At 43.0% G+C, this 20977-nt stretch overlaps 2 protein-coding genes across 6 annotated transcripts; one reads left to right on the top strand and one right to left on the bottom strand.

Moving 5' to 3' along the window:
• Positions 1-672: 672 nt before the first annotated feature.
• On the bottom strand, positions 673-14322 carry LOC110523576 (PH and SEC7 domain-containing protein 4). 5 transcript variants are annotated; one of them, XM_036977220.1, is made up of 17 exons: positions 14251-14322; positions 13537-13677; positions 13296-13444; positions 12048-12142; positions 9514-10205; positions 9113-9191; positions 4520-5762; positions 4261-4341; positions 3960-4131; positions 3737-3826; positions 3569-3612; positions 3189-3361; positions 2920-2990; positions 2622-2767; positions 2158-2302; positions 1751-1897; positions 673-1635 (listed from the first exon to the last, which is right to left on the bottom strand). In XM_036977220.1, the coding sequence occupies exons 5-17, from the start codon at positions 10048-10050 to the stop codon at positions 1351-1353; spliced, it is 3213 nt and encodes a 1070-aa protein (XP_036833115.1). In that variant the 5' UTR covers positions 10051-10205; positions 12048-12142; positions 13296-13444; positions 13537-13677; positions 14251-14322; the 3' UTR covers positions 673-1350. The 5 variants fall into 5 exon arrangements, with proteins under 5 accessions (XP_036833115.1, XP_036833116.1, XP_036833117.1 ...); XM_036977221.1 differs by having other exon boundaries at positions 9514-10071; XM_036977222.1 differs by lacking the exons at positions 12048-12142; positions 13296-13444; positions 13537-13677; positions 14251-14322 and adding an exon at positions 11449-12023 and having other exon boundaries at positions 9514-10071.
• A 63-nt stretch (positions 14323-14385) lies between these two features.
• On the top strand, positions 14386-17222 carry LOC110523575 (zinc finger protein 260). Its single transcript, XM_021602382.2, has 2 exons — positions 14386-14715; positions 14971-17222. Exons 1-2 carry the CDS (start codon positions 14517-14519, stop codon positions 16563-16565), a joined length of 1794 nt encoding a protein of 597 aa, XP_021458057.2. The 5' UTR covers positions 14386-14516; the 3' UTR covers positions 16566-17222.
• Positions 17223-20977: the final 3755 nt, after the last annotated feature.

The raw sequence follows: 20977 nt of genomic DNA, 5'->3' as shown, positions 1-20977 counted from the left end.
GAATAGGAACTATTGTCACAGAAAATACATACACATAAGCATTATCACATTAACCCAGGTCCTGTATCAGCAATATCATAAAATGACATATTTGATGAACCCATGTCTCATAAGAAGGGTCCCTCCTTTATCCTTACCAAGTGACCTGAACAAGAAAAACTCTGGGCCCTAGTAGTTGGTTCCCAATAAAATGATGAATGTATCATTTATTTATGAATGATAAATGTTCCTGTATGTTCCTGTTAAAGCTACCAATCTTGATCCTGAAGAGACCAGCCCAGTGAGACAAGGTTAGCCCCATCTGTATTGTCTGTACCCCTAACTGTGTTCCTTACTGTCACATCACATTCCTGTGTGTCATCCACAACAGTGACATTAAGGAGCAATGTGGGGGTCTTCTGAAACATCCTGTTCTTTATTGAGACACTCCAGGTTGACCGCGGCTGAAGATGTCACTCTGAAAGAGAACAAAACGGCCCAGAACTCCTCCATGTGCCACCAAGAGAGATCAAAAAGTTGTCTTTGTCTGCTATTAATTCCCTTTATGCCATTCCTATTACCACAAGGGGATATGTGACTGGCCGGCTCAATGAATCGGGATGGATAATTGAACTAAACTCAAAAAGGCTAATTGGGATTGAAATAAATTAACTGTCATAATCTTCTCTGTTCTCAGAAAATAATTGTGATACTTATAGTGTAATATTATGGTAGTGTTAGTCTTTCATGGAGATGCAATCCAAATATGTTTATATGAAATGACATAAAAGATACAAGAACTAAAATGAGCATATTGACATAATTTTGATGATTTTTCAAACTGTACATGCCTTCATGTGTAATATGTTGTTGTATAGCACCCTCTTGAGGTTACAATTGCACACTGCATACATAGACCATATGGCGCAGACAAGTAACATTTTGTAACTGCAGAGACACATTTCTAATAGAAATAAACACGAATCTCAACATATCACAGGAAATTCAGAGGGGTAGGTATGTTCATGTGCATTTTAAAGGGAATTAAATCATTCAGAGACAAACATGATCACTCTTCTTGACCTGTCTCAGCAGGGAGCATTGACTTCTGAGGTTTAATTCATTTTGTTCAATAGAAAGTGCACAAATATTAATTAAATACTTTTATGTAAAGCAAATATAACAAAGAAAATGACACAAGCAAGATCCCTGAGATTGATTAATTCTGTTTTGATGACTTTTGCTTTCTTGCTGAAAATGAAAACGAAAAGGACAGTGCTTAGAAGTAACACATTGTGTCTATGTCCTCAAAGGAGCCCTTTAAAAACTCATGGTAAGAGTCATATTTTAATCCCTTTTGGGCACCTTTTCTCATATGTCCCGGTTGCGTCGAGGTATGACGATCTTGCGATAGGTCCGTCTTTCCGAGATGTTGCGTTTGACTTTGACCACGTGGGGCAAGGCCATCTCCACATCCAGGGAGGGGCTGGAGTGGGACTTCTTCAGGGTTCCCTCCTCTCCCTCTTCATCCACTGTGTCCTTACACACAGCTCTGTCAAACAGGCTGAGCTCGCTGGTTCCCACCTCAGTGTCGACTGACTGATTCAAACCCTTCCAGACCTCCAGCATCTGGATGTAGGCCTCGTAGCGACATTTCTGTAGGGAGAGGTGGGGTGAGAGGGACTGTGAGTTAAAGACCAAACAAGAACATACTCACACACACACAAACCCATACCCACACACCACGCAGACTCATCGTCCTCTCACACACCTCATGCTGCAGGTACTCCTCTCTGACACGGTGTTCCTCCAGCTCCTTGGCCTTGGCCCTGCGGCTCTCAGGGAGACTCTGCTGCAGGTAGGCCAGGTCCTCCTGGAAGGACAGCAGCATGCGAGCATGGGACTGCAGCTGTCTCTCCTGCAGGGGGCAGCAGAGAGCCAGGCTCAGTGAACAGGCTCACAACACACTAGGTACAAGGTGTCCCTAACCACAGATATAGGATCAGATGAACCGACTTGCCTCAGCACAACTATAGTACATAACAGTCACAACGTACTACTAGACCACTAAATATCACAATTTACAAAGATGAAAACAATGCATTAGATTGGAAAACAAAGAGACAGGGACTATGGGGAGTAAACCAAGAGTGTGAAAGTGTGTGGTGAGTACAGTACCAGTGTGTGAGCAGACTGGGAGGCAGGCAGGATGGGTCTGCAGAACCTCCTCTGAGAGCCCACGGCAGCAGGGAAGGGAGGAGAAGAGTGCAGGGCTGACACCAGGTTAATACGGCTGATCCATGAACTCATCTCTGCTGTGGAGCTGAAGGACGACAATGGGTCCATGTACATAGAATATACATATGAACATAAACATATGTCTAATTAGTTTTATATACCGTATAAGAACATATCATGTGAATTAAAGGCAAAGTCATGCGATTACCGGACTGTTGCATCCTGATTCATTTGTTTGTTCCTTCACACCATCAAACACATTAGTCTCATGTATAACAAACGTACATTCACAATTCCAATACTACATAGATATAGTTCTTGTCTCTCTTTGACACTACCACACACACACACACACACACACACACACACACACACACACACATACACACACACACTAGACTCACGAGGCCTGGAAGAGGAAGACCCTCCAGTCGGCAGTCTGCAGACGGAAGACATGTGGTCTCTTAGTGTAGTCTGCTGCCTGCTCTGCCAGGGCATGGTGCACACTGACCACCTCCTCTGTACTCTGCCACTCCATATTATACTCATCCTGGGGAGGGGGGGGGGGGGGGGGGGGGGGGGGGTGGACAAGGTAACTAGCAGTGAGGGGTTAGTGTGAAAGGCATCCTGGACATTATCAAGAGGCTGTTCAATGGTAAGTATGGAAAAGGAGGAGTTGACAAGAAAGAGGAGGAGACTAACCTTCTGTAAGTAGAGGACCATTCCCTTCAGCACTCCATAGAAGGTCTTCCAGCTTCTCTTCCCCCAAGGAGCTGTCACACACAGTTACATTACATCACTCCTGAGGTCAAAGGATGCTTCTCAAACACACTCACACACTAAATCATTTAGTCAGACTGATGAATCATCAAAAGATTAATCAAAACACTATGATGCTCTTGTACATGGTTTATTGCCCTGACATTTTAGTTCCTATGTTTTTGTGCAAACAGTGTCACAATCTAACTCACTGCGTTTGCCATCGATGTCAGCGTGGGCCTTGCGTTTGAGAAAGCCCTGTTTGAACACTGTGGCCTTCTTGTCATGAGGCACATCTTGGAACGGGTTGCTCTTGGAGCGCAAGGGTGCGTCCTCTTTAGCGTCCTCCACCAACAGCATGGAGCTCTTCAGTTCCTTCTCATCACTGCACAGGGCATATAGAGAGATGAGGGGAGAAATGAAGAAGCAATGGGGATTAAATAAAATAAGAATTAAAATATGAAAGGTGAGAAGTGAAACAAAATCAAAATCTATTGGGGAAAGTAACAGAATACTGTGATACTGAACAGCTGGTGGTAAATAATTTAGAATAATGATACCCATTTCCTTGTTCTTAAGTCAGACTACTTACACTGCCCATTCCAGAGGCTCATTCTTAATGGTGTTGTAGAGAGCCTGAGAAAGAGACAAGAGGACACTGAAAGAAGGACACTGGAAGGACACTTAAGTCTTACATAAGGACACTTAACAGTCTCTACTGAAATATTGAGTAGGTGTAGAATGAGGAGTGTAATCTTACCTTTAACAGCTCCTTGCTGAAGTTCTCACCCTCATTCATCCCATCCAGGTTGGACACGAAGCTGGACACAGACATGGCTTTACCCACATTCTGAGGACAGACACAAAAACATTATGTTTAAATGTGTACATATCCCACAACCCACACAACCATTTCCTTACAGTGAAAGGCCTAAATATCTACATGTTTGCCACAGTATTTCATCACTGCAGTGGGGACTCACCTGTCCATGCAGATCAGAGTTCAGAAGCATCACAGCACAGGTGAGTGTGAGTACTTCTCCTGAAGAGGAGAAGGTGTGAGGGTTGCACTGCTGGAAGCGGCAGGAGAAATGCTGCAGTACTCGCTCTCTCTCCTGGGTCTCACCGATCAGCACCACCACCCTCAGGAAAGACCTGGGAGAGGAGGGCAAAATAGAGGAAGTAGAGAATGATTTATCAACGGAATATGATAATTTAAGAGCATTACTTGTTACTATTATAGTGAACTAGGAGAAATCTCATTAGGACGTGTGAAGGACTTACCTCAGGCCTTGGTCTAGACTCTGACCGGTGAAGTCAAAGAACTTGAGGTACTCCTGCCCAACAGCTTGGCTAAAGCCATTGCTGAATTAGAGAGGAGCAGGGAAACAAGGACAGGTCAAGTGCATGATTCAAGGTGACATCTTCTGCGAAAGAAACTCTGAACGTACTTACTAGATCATTACCCTGATAGTTACTACTGCATAAGAACCATGTAATGTAATGTTTGGTCACTCCATGTTTTGCAGCCTTTAGTTCTTACTCTTTGTCTAGGTGTTTGACCACATCTGTCTTGTGGATCCCATCCAGCCTGTAGAGTCTTTCAGCCAGCCTGCAGGCCTTCTCCCTGTCCAAAACTCCACCATTCATATGGACCACCACTGGTTCTGAGGCCTCTGTTTGCTGTACCTGAGACTCCAGTTGCTCTAAACTTCCTTCCCTGGGCGGCAAACATGAATCCTCTTTATACTCTTTTGGTTCCAATTCTTCTACCTGCTTGGAATGCTCTGTTTGCGCATCCTCTTCTGTCAACTCAGTCAGTTCAGTCTGCGCTGGCTGTTCAATCTCTGACTGTTTCTGTTCTTCTGTATGGTCTGACTGTTCAAGTTCCTCTGTGCAATGGAAACATAGATCTAACTGCTTTGAATGTACTGGTTTGTTATCTGTCTGATCTGACTGTTCCGTCTGCTCTGACTGTTCCGTCTCCCCTGATTGTTTTGACTGGTCAGAATCTTCTGAGTGTTCCATCTCCCGCGATGGTTCTGTCTGTGGTTCCGTCTGCACTGAAAATTCTGTCTGCTCTGAGTGCACTGTTTGTTGAGAATGTTGTGTCTGTTGCAATTGTTTTGATTCTAAACATTCTGTCTGCTCTGACTCTGACTGGTCTATCTTGTCTGATTGTTCTGCCTGTTGTAAACGGGTCTCTTCAGTTTGCTGTTCTTCCTCCCCTAACTGATTTGAATGCTCTACCTGGTCGGACTCTACAAGTTGCTCAGACTCTTCTGGCTGCTCTGTTGTCTTGGTGTTGTCTTTGTATTCACTCTGTTTTGTGTGGTTAGGCTCTGACTGCCAACTGTGTTCAGACTTCTCTGTGAGTTCTGACTGTTCTTTCAGTTCAGCTGGCTCAAACAGGTGCTCTACGAGTTCTATAGTCTCGGATTCCAGCTCCCTATCTGACTGTTCCCTCCCCTCTGACTGCTCGGTCTGTTCTGTCTGCTCGTCACAATCTCCATTATAAACTAAATTAGTTACAGCCTGTTCCTTCTCCTCATAGTTCGCAGAACTTGATCCTTGCTCTGAATTGATCGTTATTGTTAGCACTATGCTAGTCTGTTCCTGTTCCTCTCCCAGTACAGAGTCTAGACTCTCACTATCCTGCCCAGTCTCTGACTCTCCTGTCTGTACAGGGCTAGGAGCTCTGTCAGAGGGTGGGATAGTATCTTCTGTCACAGGCTGTCCCATCTCTTTCTCTGTCTCCTGCCGCCGAGAGCTTTCTGAAAGAGAGTCTGAACACAGAGATACCCATATTAACATTGACCAAGTCACTCGGTACTTTATGATGTAAAAGTGGCACGAGAAGTCAAAAGCATTTGAAATGGTAGCATCTATCAGAATATGTCAAAAATTGTTCAATAAACTGTACAACATTCAAATTGGGTTGGAATGATCAGTGTTTGGAAAAATGCAAGCTGTGTGCTAATATAAGTGGCAACGCACATGCCCTGCCCACCTAAGGATCTCTCCTTTTCAGCCATATATTTCCTGTGTTTAGGGGGTGCAAAATCCACTTGTCACTTAACTCATCTCGCTGGATTGATTGCTTTCATTTTACTCAGTTGACTCTTTCCTACTCTTGCTTGTGCCATTGTTTTTTTCTCTTAACGTAACGACTGCGGAAACTTTGGTAATTACCCATCAAACACACTCTGGTAATGGCTGAAATGAGCTCAATGGATTACATTGGCTTTCCACTGTATCTGAAACAATGCTTCATCTGAGACTTAACACACCGTCTCACACACCGTCTCGTCACAGGACAGAGGAAAAAAATAACTTGATTTTGATGGGGTGTTGATTTTTTCAAATTAAATGCTCTGAAATGAAAGCAATTTCCAAAAATGAACACTTGGATTATTACATTTTGTCTGATTTCGCAAATAATGTAAAGTATGTATTGATAGGTGTAATCTAGAGCCAGGAGTTTTTTTATTTTAAATTGCATAGTATCCTTCTCTTGACACACTTGTTGAATTAGGCAAGGTTACATGACAACAACAGTAATGAATAATTCATGAGGCAGTCTAGCCACAGGTATAAGCCTAGTAACAGGAATAAGTCTAGTGACAGGTATAAGACTAGTGACAGGTATAAGTCTAGTGACAGGTATAAGTCTAGTGACAAGTATAAGACTAGTGACAGGTATAAGTCTAGTGACAGGTATAAGTCTAGTGACAGGTACAGTATACGTCTAGTGACAGGTATAAGACTAGTGACAGGTATAAGTCTAGTGACAGGTATAAGACTAGTGACAGGTATAAGACTAGTGACAGGTATAAGACTAGTGACAGGTATAAGTCTAGTGACAGGTATAAGACTAGTGACAGGTATAAGACTTGTAACAGGTATAAGTCTAGTGACAGGTATAAGACTAGTAACAGGTATAAGTCTAGTGACCGGTATATGACTAGTGACAGGTATAAGACTAGTGACAGGTATAAGTCTAGTGACCGGTATATGACTAGTGACAGGTATAAGACTAGTGACAGGGCAAGTTTTTAGTGGTTGCAGCCCTGTTCCACCCCTTTATATTCATTTAGTAATTTATGCAAATAGTGGATACAGTGCATTCGGAAAGTATTCAGACGCTTCACTTTTTCCACACTTGTTATTTTTTTTAATTGAATTAACCAGATAAGTTGACGGAGAACACATTCTCATTTACAGCAACAACCTGGGGAATAGTTACAGGGGAGAGGATGAATGAGCCAATTGTAAGCTGGGTATGATTAGGTTACCATGATGGCATGAGGGCCAGATTGGGAATTTAGCCAGGACACCAGGGTTAACACTCCTACTCTTACGATAAGTGCCATGGGAACTTTAGTGGCCACAGAGAGTCAGGACACCCGTAAAATATCCCATCCGAAAGACAGCACCCTACACAGAGCATTGGGATATTTTCTGTAGACCAGAGGAAAGAGTGGATCCTATTGGAGTTCCAACACCACTTCCAGCAAGATTTGGTCTCCCATCCAGGGACCGACCAGGACCAACCCTGCTTAGCTTCAGAAGCAAGCCAGCAGTGAGATGCAGGCTGGTATTCTGCTGGCACAATGTTATGTTAAAGCCTTATTTTAAAATGGAATAATGTTGGCAGCATTGAAGGTCCCCAAGAACACAGTGGCCTCCATCATTCTTAAATGGAAGAAATTTGGAACCACCAAGACTCTTCCTAGAGCTGGCCGCCTGCCCAAACTGAGCAATCGGGGGAGAAGGGCCTTGGTCAGGGAGGTGACCAAGAACCCGATGGTCACTCTGACAGAGCTCCATAGTTGCTCTGTGGAGATGGGAGAACCTTCCAGAAGAACAATCATCTCTGCAGAACTCCACCAATCAGGCCTTTATGGTAGAGTGGCTAGACGGAAGCCATTCCTCAGTAAAAGGCACATGACAGCCCACTTGGAGTTTGCCAAAAGGCACCTAAAGACTCTCAGACCATGAGAAACAAACTTCTCTAGTCTGATGAAACCAAGATTTAGCCTGAATGCCAAGCATCATGTCTGGAGAAAACCTGGCACCATCCTACGGTGAAGCATGGTGGTGGCAGCATCATGCTGTGGGGATGTTTTTCAGCGGCGGGGATTGGTAGACTAGTCAGGATTGAGGAAAAGATGAACGGAGCAAAGTACAGAGAGACCATTGATGGAAACCTGCTGCAGAACACTCAGTACCTCAGACTAGGGAGAAGGTTCACCTTCCAACAGGACAACAACCCTAAGCACCCAGCCAAGACAACACAGGAGTGGCTTCGGGGACAAGTTTCTGAATTTCCTTGAGTGGCCCAGCCAGAGCCCGGACTTGAACCCGATCGAACATCTCTGGTGAGACCTGAAAATAGCAGTGCAGCGAGATGCTCCCCATCCAACCTGACAGAGCTCTTCGAGGATCTGCAGAAAAGAATGGGAGAAACTCCCCGAATACAAGTGTGCCAAGCTTGTAGCGCAATACCCAAGAAGACTCAAGGCTGTAATCGCTGCCAAAGGTGCTTCAACTAAGCACTGAGTATAAGGTCTGAATACTTATGTAAATGTGATATTTCAGTTTTTTATTTTTAATACATTTGCAAAAATGTCTAAAAACTTGTTTTTGCTTTGTCATTATGGGGTATAGTGTGTAGATTGATGAGGAAAATCTATTTTTAAATAAGGATGTAACGTAACAAAATGTTTTTAAAAAGTAAAGTGGTCTGAATACTTTCCGAATGTACTGTATATGCAAATGAGGCACATATAGTTTTCTTTATTTTATCACAATGCATTTTTTTAAACTGATATAAGAAAACATTTCTATATATGAGTGCATAAAAAAAGTTAAATTCTACTCTAAATTGAATACCTGAATTCCCACCAAAATGCCTAAACTTCTTTCATTCTTTGTCAGTGCCAGTACAATGTTATATAAGCTAGGATTTTTTTAATTCTATAAGTTTGGAGCATCCTCATCTATTGTCCAACTCATGCATTTAATAGAATCCATTTTTTTTTTTTTTTTACCTTTTAACAATTTCGATGACCGTTGCTAACATAAGAGTTAGCCTGTGATTTGCTTGTGAACAATGACTAGGGCCTGCACTCACCATGTTCCTCAAATAGCTGTTGTGCTGAAGCCTCCACATCTGGGCTCGGTGTGTCACATGCCTGGAATTGCAACAGCAGCTGTCAACAATAAACATCGGGCCGGGGAGAACTTGTGATTAAGTAAGACGTGGGATGATCAGCACTCAGACAGAGGGGACCTGGGTCTCAGATGACTGATACGTATAACGGTATATATTCCATCCACCTCTTCTCCGCCTATGACTGAAACTTAAATACTGGTATCTATGAACACAGAAGTATTGGTATTTATCACTCTAAATATGATCTTCCTCTTGCACTCTCGCAGACAGACAAACACACACACGCACACACATTGTACCCAATGCTATCATCTCAAACAGACACAAAACCACAGTCCCTCCCTGTTGGGCTGACGTACCGGATGGGAGTTTTTACTGTCCAGAGGCAACTGCTGTTCCGGTCTATTGTGCTTCTCTGTCTTCTCCTGGACAGACAGCTCTATGTTTATCCCTGTCACACAGGATTGATGCTGCTGCTGTTGGTGGTGGTGGTGAAGGGACAGCGGGTTCACAGTCCAGTCCAGACTGGCTGCTCCACTGGAATCCAGCTCATCGGCCAAGCTATTGTCAGTCATGGGGAAGGGTGTGTCAGGGGAAAGGTCAGGCATGTCCCACTGCACTGTGGCAAAGGACAGAAGGACACTGGGACAGGTAATGGGGTACACGGGTAAAGTCATGGAGTCCCAATGCTCCTCTGGCTCCTCAGAGATCCTTCCAGTTTGAGGAGAGTTGTCCTCTTTCTCCCTGTCGGCCTCATTCACCTGCTTCTCCATCTCTCCCCACCGAATAGCCTCCTCCAGGGGCCTGCTCGGTGGTAGGAGCTCCAAGGAGGTGCATGTCTGGCTGTTTGGCTGCTTGAGGTCTGGGAGAGGAGAGCACACCATAGCCTCCTCCATAACCTCTCTCTTCACTCAGTCCTAAGCAGAGAGATACGGTTCAGCTTAGTTCAGTCTCATTACTCTGTGCAGGGCAGGTTATCCATCTCGGAATTAGGTCACAATGATGCTGTCATGGTAGACTCCTGTGGTTGGTTACAGCTTTGGGTGCTGCCCTAGTAAGCAAGAACATTAATGTACAACAAAATGACTACCGGTACACAACACACATGAATCCAAACCCCAGAGTAACTACTGACTCCTTGTTCATAAATTCCCAAAGTAGTGTTTATAGAGTAGGGTGACCAGACGTCCCCAATTTCCAGGGAGAGTACCTGATTTTGGTGGCCTGTCCCTGTCTAGAGCTGTCCCCAGAATTGTCCCATATTAGCCTTCAGAAAGAAAAAAGCAACTCTAGAAGTTGAGGCTGATATTTCAATTATCAAACGCTGTATACAAAAACAATTTGCATGAAAAAAGGTCTGTCCCTGTAACAAAATCTTTGAGAACCTCATGAGAACATTTGATCAGTGATATATTGTGACCACCGCATGAACAACCATGGCCATGGCCAGAAAGTGTTGCCTCAAACAGCATAGGCTACCAAACTTGGGTGATTATGAAATTACTAGATAGACTAATACTAAGAAAACTGTTGAGAGGTAAGGGCTATTTGACCAAGAAGGAGAGTGATGGAGTGCTGCATCAGATGACCTGGCCTCCACAATCACCCGACCTCAACCCAATTGAGATGGTTAGGAATGAGTTGGACCACAGAGTGAAAGAAAAGCAACTCTTTCAAGACTGTTGGAAAAGCATTCCTCATGAAACTAGTTGAGAGAATGGCAAGAGTTTGCAAAGCTGTCATCAAGTCAAAGGGTGGCTACTTTGAAATATCTCAAATATAAAATATATTTTGATTTGTTTAACACCTTTTTGGTTACGACATGATTCCATATGTGTTATTTCATAGTTTTGATGTCTTCACTATTATTCTACAATGTAGAAAATAGTAAAAATAAAGAAAAACCCTTGAATGAGTAGGTGTGTCCAAACTTTTGACTGGTACGGTATATATATTATGCGCAGCTATGAAAGGAAAGCCTATCTAAACAGGTGCAGTACATCCAAGAGAAAATACCAGTCTGCTGCCTCATGTCTAAAATCTACTCACCAATACTGTCTACCTGACTAATATATTGAGACTCTTACAGTAAGACATTTAAATTAGTAAATTGTATACAATTTCTAAAACTGGACTATGGTGTGAGATTAACATTCTTTAAATTGACAGAAAGACAAAATCCCTAAATGTAGACCTGTTGCGGTTCATGTCACTCTCACACACAAACAGCCATGGTTCAGTGACAAACAAACCAAGAGCCTCTAAAACATATTAAAACGTAAGCCAACACTCACCATTCACTTCTGTATACCCAACACTGTTCATTTATTTTATTAACCCTGTTTACTGCACTCTCTTTTGGCGTGGCATGGCGGACGCGCCTTGCAATGACTTTTGTTGAAACATTAAAGAGGCGCATTTACTTCCTGACCACAGAAGAGTATTCTCTCCGAATGAGAGAGAGGGAGAGAGAGAAAAGGTGGAGAGCAAAGATAGAGAGAGAGATTGAGAGCCAGAGGGTTGGGGTGTGAACAGATGCCATGAATATTCATGTCTACTGCTAACCATGAACCTGAGCTATCGCAATGTACATTCATGTCATGTACGTAAATGTATGTCACTGTCCATGGACAGACCCTGAAAATATCAGTGAAGATATACAGTAGTATGTTGTTGATCCATACCAAGGACACTATCTGATTTAAACACAGCATTTTGGTAACGATTCATGTGAAGCCTCATTTTAAGCCTCAAGTCTTCAGAATTGCACTGTCATAAAAAGTAGGTTCATGTGGAAATTTTTCAAATACTGGACACCTATTCCCTCCATTTTAAACTTTCACTCCATTTCTCTCTGTCACTCTCTCAGTCTTTTCTTCAATAGTCTACTCACGTCACACAACCGACATCCGGGACAATGCTTGGCCACACTTCCTGTTTGGGTGCTCATTTCTCATTTCCTGTCAGGCTGCTGGGCTGGCGCTGCATCTACCAATACCAAAGAGTGGAAGAAAGTTAGAATGATCAATGGACACGTTCTTTCTGCACCTCATAGTTCCTCATTGAATTTTTGCGATTGAGATTTTCAGATCATTGAGATTGTATAAAGACCCACACGTATTGTACCAACTCTTTTACTCTTACATTGGAGTCTGGAGAAAACACTTTACAGTAATCAACTTTCCTTAGGTATAATATTTGAAGCTATTCAGGAGGTCATGGGTTCCACTTGAAATCTAATTAGTCCCTTGCAGGCACAATATAGGCCTATCTATTGTTTGGTGTAATAACAACACTAATCTGTGTACTTAGATTTGAATGATGCTGGCGATTAAGATTTCAGATTTTTAAAGTTGAGGAATAAACGTGCATTGATAAAACAGAGATTTTAGCCAAATTAGGGAATGAAAGTATAAGGAATAGCGACAAGAAGACAATGGCAAAGGTTTAGCACAGCTGATGAACCATTACATGAACTTGTGGATGTCCCAGTAATTATGTGGATCTGTTGGTATCCCCTACCAGTGGACTGTTGTATTAGCATACACTTTGCATGAAACTCTAGTCTAGAGGTGTTGAAGCAGCCCACAGGCTATCAGAGTGAGATTCCAAACTGATTGTAACCACATTGACTCTTAAACAACACAACCAAAGCCGCTACATGACACATAAAAATATGCAGAAATCAAACCACAAACTTGAATGAAAACATATATACCAACAGACTAACATGGTTAAAATACAGTATATTACTCATGCGTGGAAAAACTCTAGATAATAAGCACTACTGTTGTCTGGAAACTAGACATAGCAGAACATGGCTAAGATCATTAAAAACTAAAATACATTAAATGCACAGTTAGAGCTACAAAGTAAAAATAAATATATATTTTACCTTTATTTAACTAGGCAAGTCAGTTAAGAATGACAGCCTAGGAACAGTGGGTTAACTGCCTGTTCAGGGGCAGAACAACAGATTTGTACCTTGTCGGCTCGGGGATTTGAACTTGCAACCTTCTGGTTACTAGTCCAACGCTCTAACCACTAGGCTACCCTGCCGCCCCAGAGTGTCCCTAAAAACGACCAAGGTTTCACAGAGTAACACTTGCCAATTTCATAGTAAACTTGCATATCGACTTACCCTTTCAAGTTTTCTCAAGGGGTATCATATGATCAGTTAGCTAGTAGGGCTTTAAGTCAGTCTGGGGGGGAAAAAACTCTTTATTGCCATGTAGATAGACGGCTTACAGCACACGGCGTAATCCCTCCAGTGACTTGTCAATCTGGGTGCTGCAACACAGACCCACAACAAACAAGTCTTACAGCCTCTCTCAGACAGCGCTAGCCTGGGGTGTCACAGAGAGAGGACGCATGCAACTCACAAGTCCTGATCCACTCCTCTGTGACAGATACCTCTCATCTCCAGGCAACAGATCCCAGACTTCCGCCACTCTCTGCTCATCTGCAACACGGATATGCCTGGGAAAGACAGGGGAAGGGGAAGGAGGAGTGGAATGAGAGAGCTGAAAGAGGCAACAAAAAGGAAGAAAAGGCACATTGTGATTGGCAGTCAGAGAAAGCGCACAAAGACACCTGAGAGCATTGGGCCTCTGCCCACAGCCTAAAGGCACCCACACAGGTTAGGGGAGTGTCTGAACTTCATTCCTGAAACTCAGACTGACACAAGGGAGTGAACTCGTAGAGCCTCAGAACACAGCAGGTATTCTTTTAAGCAAATAACGATGTAAGCCATTGGACCCTATTCCCAATGTCTACTTACAGAGGAAGAAGACAAGACAACATTCCCTCTGTTTTTTCATAAGGATTGTTCCATGTAAACCTCAAAATAACAATAAAGGTAAACAAGCACTTTACATGTGTTGACTTCCTAAATGATGTTGTTTTGTAGCACTACATACAGTAGGACACCACATGAAGAGCTAGTTGTTGTGACAAGTAGTATAACTTGGATCTATGCTTCTTGAACACTAGCTACTTGAACAGTAAACACGTGTCAAATCACCAAACAACCCCCTACAAGCTCCCCTCGACAGAATGCACTAAATGCATGTCATATTAACGAACATTAAACCTACCTTTACCTGCCTGCCAGGTGGCTACTACGCTTGAATAGACGGCCAACACACATGCTATGCGTACTCCTAAACTGCGGAGGCGGTAAAAAGGCACTACGGAAAGAGAACAACGAAACGAAGGAAAGGGACGTCACTTTCACGCGACGTTTACTGGTTCGCTTTGTTCCGTACACGGCAGCAACATCATACACACCCATCTTGTAAGATAGTTTAGAAGGTTTTAAAATATGTTTATCGTTTATTTGTATGCTATTTATTAGCAAACTATGGCCAAGTCAAAAGATTTAAAAGTATTCTTGGAGTCGTCTCTGAATGCGATTTTTAAAGCCACAGTGAGTGACATATTGGAGTCAGTGGACCAGACATTGTCTGAGTACAAGGGTAAATTACAAAGAATTGAAACTGAGAATGAAGATCTTAGACAAAGGTTGCACGATCAAGACAACAAGGATTCGATAGTTAAGGGTATGTACATAATGCACAGTTGTTTTAAAAATGTGTGCATCTATCGATGCACACCTGGTTGCATAATGACGAGGTAGGCCTAACTGTCCTTTGTTGTCCAAACTTGAGGTACAAGCCGCCCTCAATATGGCCACCGAGCCAAGCTGACCCTCACTCTGTTGCATGTTTACATGTCCTTTTCCAGGCACCCATTGAAACCATGGATAACAGTTTACTTTAAAAAAAAAACTTAAACATGTGTTTTGTTTTGCACAGACCCTGGAAGTAACCAGGATGCTGTTCACCTCCCTGACTTGTCAAGGAAGACCTGTTCCAGCCATTCAGTTGTTGGCCAATCCCAGAAGCCAATCAAAACACAGGGTGATGAGCGAAGGAGCTCCAGGAGACAGCAGAAGGACAAAATGCCTCAGAGCAGAGGGTCTGTCTCTTTTACAGATGCAGCAACTCAGCAGGAACCAGAATGCCTCCAAAACGTTTCTGCCTTAATGTTCAAAAACATAAAGACAGAACCTGATATGGAGGATGACTACGCCATAGACCTCTCAAAGCCCCCGTCTCCTCTCAACCTGGCTTCTAAGCAAATTAAGACAGAGAGTGCTGAGGTGAATTACATCATTCCTGAAGAGTATGATGAACACCTTCAGTCACCACTGGACACAGATGTGGACTCTAGAGACAGCGACAGTGAAGTCAAAGTCACCATAGTGTCTGACAGTCACATGGAGATGGGAGACGAGTGCGGCCATTTTGTTGAGTCAGAGGGAAGGCTGTGTCACAATGTAACTGGAGAGGCTGAACCAGAAGAAGACCCCTTCCTGACATACTACCCTGACATGGCATCTAACCCTGCTGGGATGAGTGGGGAGGATATTTTACCCACTTTGAACTCTGCAGAGTCCTCTAAAAACGCACAAGGCTTCTACAACTGCACCCAGTGTGAGAAGACATTTAGTCGAGTGCAATCCCTCAACATCCACCTGAGGACTCATAGTGGCGAGAAGGCCCACTGCTGCAACTACTGCGGCAAACGCTTTGGCCGAGCAGACCTGCTCAAGTCCCACAAACGCACTCACACGGGAGAGAGACCGTTCAGCTGCGACCTCTGTGGTAAGAACTACGGTCACCCGGGCCAGCTCAGGATACACAAGCGTGTTCATACGGGAGAGAGACCGTACTGCTGCCCACACTGTGGGAAACGCTTCAGTGAACACAACCAGCTTAAAGTCCATTTACGAACTCACACAGGAGAGAGGCCATACAGTTGCACTGTGTGCGCCAAAACCTTCAGCAACGCAGGTAACCTGAGGATACACCAAAGAATCCACACTGGTGAGAAGCCTTACTGCTGTGTACAGTGTGGCAAGAGGTTCAATGGTATGGGGGACTTGAAAACACATTACAGGATTCATACAGGGGAGAGGCCGTACCATTGTGACCTGTGTGAGAAGACCTTCAGCCAGGCAGGCCACCTCACCATACACAAGCGGATGCACACAGGAGAGAAACCGTACACATGCTCAGAGTGTGGTAAGAGGTTCAGTGTGGCGAGCAGCCTCAAGCTGCACCTGAGGACTCATACAGGGGAGAAACTCTTCAGCTGCTCTTACTGTGGGAAGAGCTTCAGTAGGTCTGGCCATCTGAAGAGACACGAACAGGTCCACACCAAGGAGAAGGTCTACCCTTGTGACCAGTGTGGGAAGACCTACACCGACCAGTCATCCCTCAAAAAGCACCAGAAGACTCATGGAGCTGAGGAGCTGAGGACCGAGGAGCTGAGGACTGAGGAGAATGAGAGCAGTACCAGTGGGACTGATGTTCCCCATAACCTGGAAATAAAGACTGAAGACTAAGACTGTTATGTCATGTTACTGTATGTGTTACAGTGCACTCTATATGACTATTTATGGTTGATGTATCAGTACGTTGTAGAAACACTGCTGAATTTCACAAGAACTCAAGCTTAGATATCCGCAAGTAGTAGGACAGGAAACAGCTTTGAGTGTATGTAGCCTAAGAGCCATTCTTGCCAGTAATGAAGTATGGTAATGATTGTCATTTGTGTTAGACTTTCTATGTATAAAGCGGTAATGTTATTTTCTAACACTGTACATAGCTTTTAAGGCATATTCTCGATCAACAAAATGTTGATTTTCTTTAAAAGAGTGTCATGCATTTTAGGCTGTGCAAGGTGTAAATAATGATTGGTTGCAATGGCTTTTACCTAGAGACGAACCATTTTATTTAATCTATGAACATGTCACTAATTTTCACAGTTAATGGTTTTAGAAGCCATACTTTTAAGACATGAATGTTATGGTAGAATATTGGATTATTTTGGTAAGAATGATGCCAAACTTTCGAAATTATTTATTATTCAAAGTGTAATTAATTGGCCGATGTATTGTGGTAAATGATACATAAAAATTGACTTGTTACTGAGGATCTATCCTTAATATGGAATATATTCTGCTGTTAGTCGAAATTAAAAATAATTTATCAAAACCAAATACCTCCATTCCTAAGTTTCTATCTACAGTGTTGTATATATTTCTACAATTAATTTTTTACCTTTTATCAATCTGACACCAGCATTCAAATCAGTTGGTATACAGACAACCAAATGCATAATCCTCGAAGACATGATAGAGTATGTGTTAATATTTGTGTTACTAATTCATTACACACCTTTGATACAACAGAAGTAACATGAAATGACATCGGCATACAAACACATGTTAAAAGAACTGAGTATGCTCAACATTTTATTGCATTTACTTTCTAGATAGGCTTATTTTCTCGAAGGCATTTCCATCCCCATATATGCAGCATGAAGTAAGTAAAAACAAAGATATAAAGGAAGTTACAAAAAAAACATTTTGCCCATATGCTAATTTAGTTTCACCTTAAATCTGAGAATAGTTGTCTACTAGTAGTCTACCAACATCTTGTGTCCTCACATTTTCCGTTTTGGACCAAAACTACTTCCCACCATAATAACCAGACTTCTACCAGTACAGTATGTGTGTTGAGGGATCATCCTGAGTTGGCTGTATTTCTGATAGAGCAGCAGCCAGGTTTCTGTGGTAGTATTTTCTCTTTTGACAGGTAAAGCACAGGTTGGATACTGCTGCTAATGTCCATGAAGCCAAAGGCAATGTAGTGGATGTAGCACTGGAATACATCTGGGGAGAAGTATTGCTGGAAGGGGAACAGAGCCACGGGAGGGAAGTAGTTCAAAACAATGATTGCCAATATGATGAGGACCATTTTAAAGGCTCTCTTCTTGACAGGGTGCATCTCGTCACGGCCCGGCCCAGACTGCCTCAGGGCCCATAGGATGGCGACATTACAGAATACCATGAAGGCGAATGATGCCAGGATCATGACTGTGAAGACCTTGTCAAAGTTCACGATGTTGCCCACGCACTTGGCGGTGGAGTAGGCCAGCGTGACAATCCACACGACGACGGCAAGCACGGGCCGGTGGCTGCGGTCCTTGAGCTCTGTGAATGTGATTGGGTGGAGCACGGCCATGTAGCGGTCCAGGCAGATGCAGGACAGGAAGAGTGGAGAGGAGTCCTTGACGCCGTAGAAGAAGCGCAGCACGTACCAGGTGCTGCTGGTGGTCAGGTAGACTATGTTGGCCAGCTCCAGAGGGGGGATGAGGCAGAAGAAGGTGTCCAGGATGGCCAGGTGCAGAATGAAGATGTCCGAGGTGGTGGAGTCACTCTTGTTCTTGTGCAGGAGCCACAGCACCATGACATTGGCTGGGATCCCCAAGAACATGTTGATGAACTGCAGCACCAGGTAGAAGAGAAGAACGGCTGGCATGCCGTCACACTGCTCATATACAGTCTTGTCCCCTATGCTGGAGTTGAATGGTTTGTGTGAGATGAAGAGCAAAGACGAGTTGAAGAACACCTCCATGATGACTGGACTAGTGGGAGACTCAGTGGACACCGAACAAGAACTCTATATCTGGACAAACAAATAATACAAACTTGTCAGATTTAGCACAACTTCTTTAACAGCTAGTTTGACACTTAAAACAACCTTTCCTGTAGCATCTTCATTTTTCTCTTTACCCACTGAATAACATCAACATGACTTAATATCTGTCTTAAAAAAGAAATCATGTTGCCTAATTCCAGAATCTAGTTGTCTGATATATTCCCCTTGCCACATGTTTGTAATATGTACCACTGTTTAAACGTAAACTGTGAGTACATCCCGTTTTAGTTTCTAGGCACGTAATAAAGACTGAGACTTGCCGTATGTACTCTGTTTCCTAGGAGATATTCCTATGTACGGTAGCTAAAGCCCAGACTCATATACTATGCTTGACAATATAAATTAAAACTTTGGTTCTTCTGTTCTGTTCTAATAATAGTCTACATTCTGGACACCTGACCTGGAGCTCGACTGATAAGAAGCCCATTGATGGTTTCTGAAAATATTTGAATGGACAGAAACTCCCAGTATATACAAAACAAAGAGACAGACTTTCTGGTAGGTTACAGGGCTTTTGGTAATAAAACATTTGAATGGAGAGAACCTCCCAGTATATACAAAACAAGGAGACAGACTTACTGGTTACAGGGCTTTTGGTAATAAAACATTTGAATGGAGAGAACCTCCCAGTCTATGCAAAATAAAGAGACAGACTTACTGGTTACAGGGCTTTTGGTAATAAAACATTTGAATGGAGAGAACCTCCCAGTCTATGCAAAATAAAGAGACAGACTTACTGGTTACAGGGCTTTTGGTTTGAAGGAACCGTATGTCTTCAGCTGGTTCAGCTCTGTGTTGCAGTGAATGGTGTCTGCTCTGTGGTGTCTCCACTGTATGGTGTCTGCACTGTGGTGTCTCCACTGTTGCTCATCCTCCTTAATTCTTCATCTGTGTTCATCTGTGAGTGTGTGAGTATGGACTGAGCCCTCACCTCAAAATAAGGTGTAGAGAACACCCCCTCACCGATGACCCAACACTACGGGGATCCTGACGCTCCAATCACCACATGAAGATAAGGGTGTGGAAACCTGGAAAATGTTTCCCCTGGCATCCATAGCACGCTTGGCCGTTAACTCACTGTACACACATCACTAAGCCATTTGCATGGCTAAGACACTATGTAACAGTACTGTTTTGTCATTTATTAAACAGTTATAGTATAATAAATATAGTAATAATCATACATTTAAAAAGAGGTATGGGTACAATGGTTCCATTGGTTTGTTTGGAGAACGTGTCGTGAGAAGCCATTGCCATTCACACTGATTGGCAATGATGCAACACGCCATTGGAGCCTGACGGAAATTTGGTGGTAAACAACTGATGTAACAATCCAAAAGATCACTTCTGAAATTCAGTGTAACAAAGGGTAATCTGTTACATGGGCATGACATGCATTATTTTGTGATCCGTGAGCCGTGATGACTGTCAGTGGTGTACACAGTACATTGGCAGTGAGGATTTTGTGTTTGGCTTCATTGGCGAAAAAGGCTCCTTGATGCATAGCCTGCATGTGCTGTTTGGCATGTTATCTGTGCAGATATATAGAATAGCTCCTAATAGCCTACTCTTAATGTCAGAAACGGATCTCATAAAGAGTTCGTTTGACCTTTCAGATGATCTCTCAAATTACAGAGCACAGATTGTTCTTTCTTCATTTTCATACAATTATGGAAGAACCGTAACTTGAACGTGACTGAATCCAAGGTTGTGTCTACATTAGTTCTATGTTCATACAGGACATATTTTGCTCATATAAGGGAAGACTCCCAGACACGTGTCACTTTCAGCCCGGGGCTCTGAGCTCCACCTGCAGCCACAAGACCAGGTTCTGTTTTTATCAGCAGACAAAAGATCTAACCAAAGTTCATTTAAACGTCCCCACATTCAAATGTCATATACATTTGAATTATTCCATTCTGATTTTGTTTCATGTAATTTCCTTGTAATTTCAGTTTCCGTTTCAGGAAATGTCTCATTAGATTGCCAATTTTGATGAAAATGACAGCAATGAAACTGATAGGTTTAAAGGAGATACCATTTAGTTGAGTTAAATCCCTTTCTCTTGCAAGTATCTTAGAGAAAAGTGACAACCTGAAATCACATAATTGAAGAACACATAATGCCAGACATTGTTTTCATGCTTCTCCTATCCCACAGACAGTACATTGTGTAAAAGTCACGACCCCACCATGCAGCAGTCAGTCATGCAGACGACATGATGCCCCTGGGATGCCATTGCCATTCTGTT

Source organism: Oncorhynchus mykiss, chromosome 5, assembly GCF_013265735.2.
Source record: "Oncorhynchus mykiss isolate Arlee chromosome 5, USDA_OmykA_1.1, whole genome shotgun sequence".
In the NCBI taxonomy this organism is placed as follows: Eukaryota; Metazoa; Chordata; class Actinopteri; order Salmoniformes; family Salmonidae; genus Oncorhynchus; species Oncorhynchus mykiss.
Note: the sequence above shows the minus strand (reverse complement) of the source record. Positions and strands in the feature narration are given on the sequence as shown.

Excerpts from the sequence above, each read along its gene's own strand:
- LOC110523576 (XM_036977220.1), bottom strand. The coding sequence starts at position 10,050 with ATGGAGGAGGCTATGGTGTGCTCTCCTCTCCCAGACCTCAAGCAGCCA. Across the intron at positions 5,763-9,112 it reads ACAGCTATTTGAGGAACATG|ACTCTCTTTCAGAAAGCTCT; the intron begins GTGAGTGCAGGC and ends CTCTGTGTTCAG. Across the intron at positions 1,636-1,750 it reads AGGAGTACCTGCAGCATGAG|AAATGTCGCTACGAGGCCTA; the intron begins GTGTGTGAGAGG and ends CTCTCCCTACAG.
- LOC110523575 (XM_021602382.2), top strand. The coding sequence starts at position 14,517 with ATGGCCAAGTCAAAAGATTTAAAAGTATTCTTGGAGTCGTCTCTGAAT. Across the intron at positions 14,716-14,970 it reads CAAGGATTCGATAGTTAAGG|ACCCTGGAAGTAACCAGGAT; the intron begins GTATGTACATAA and ends TGTTTTGCACAG.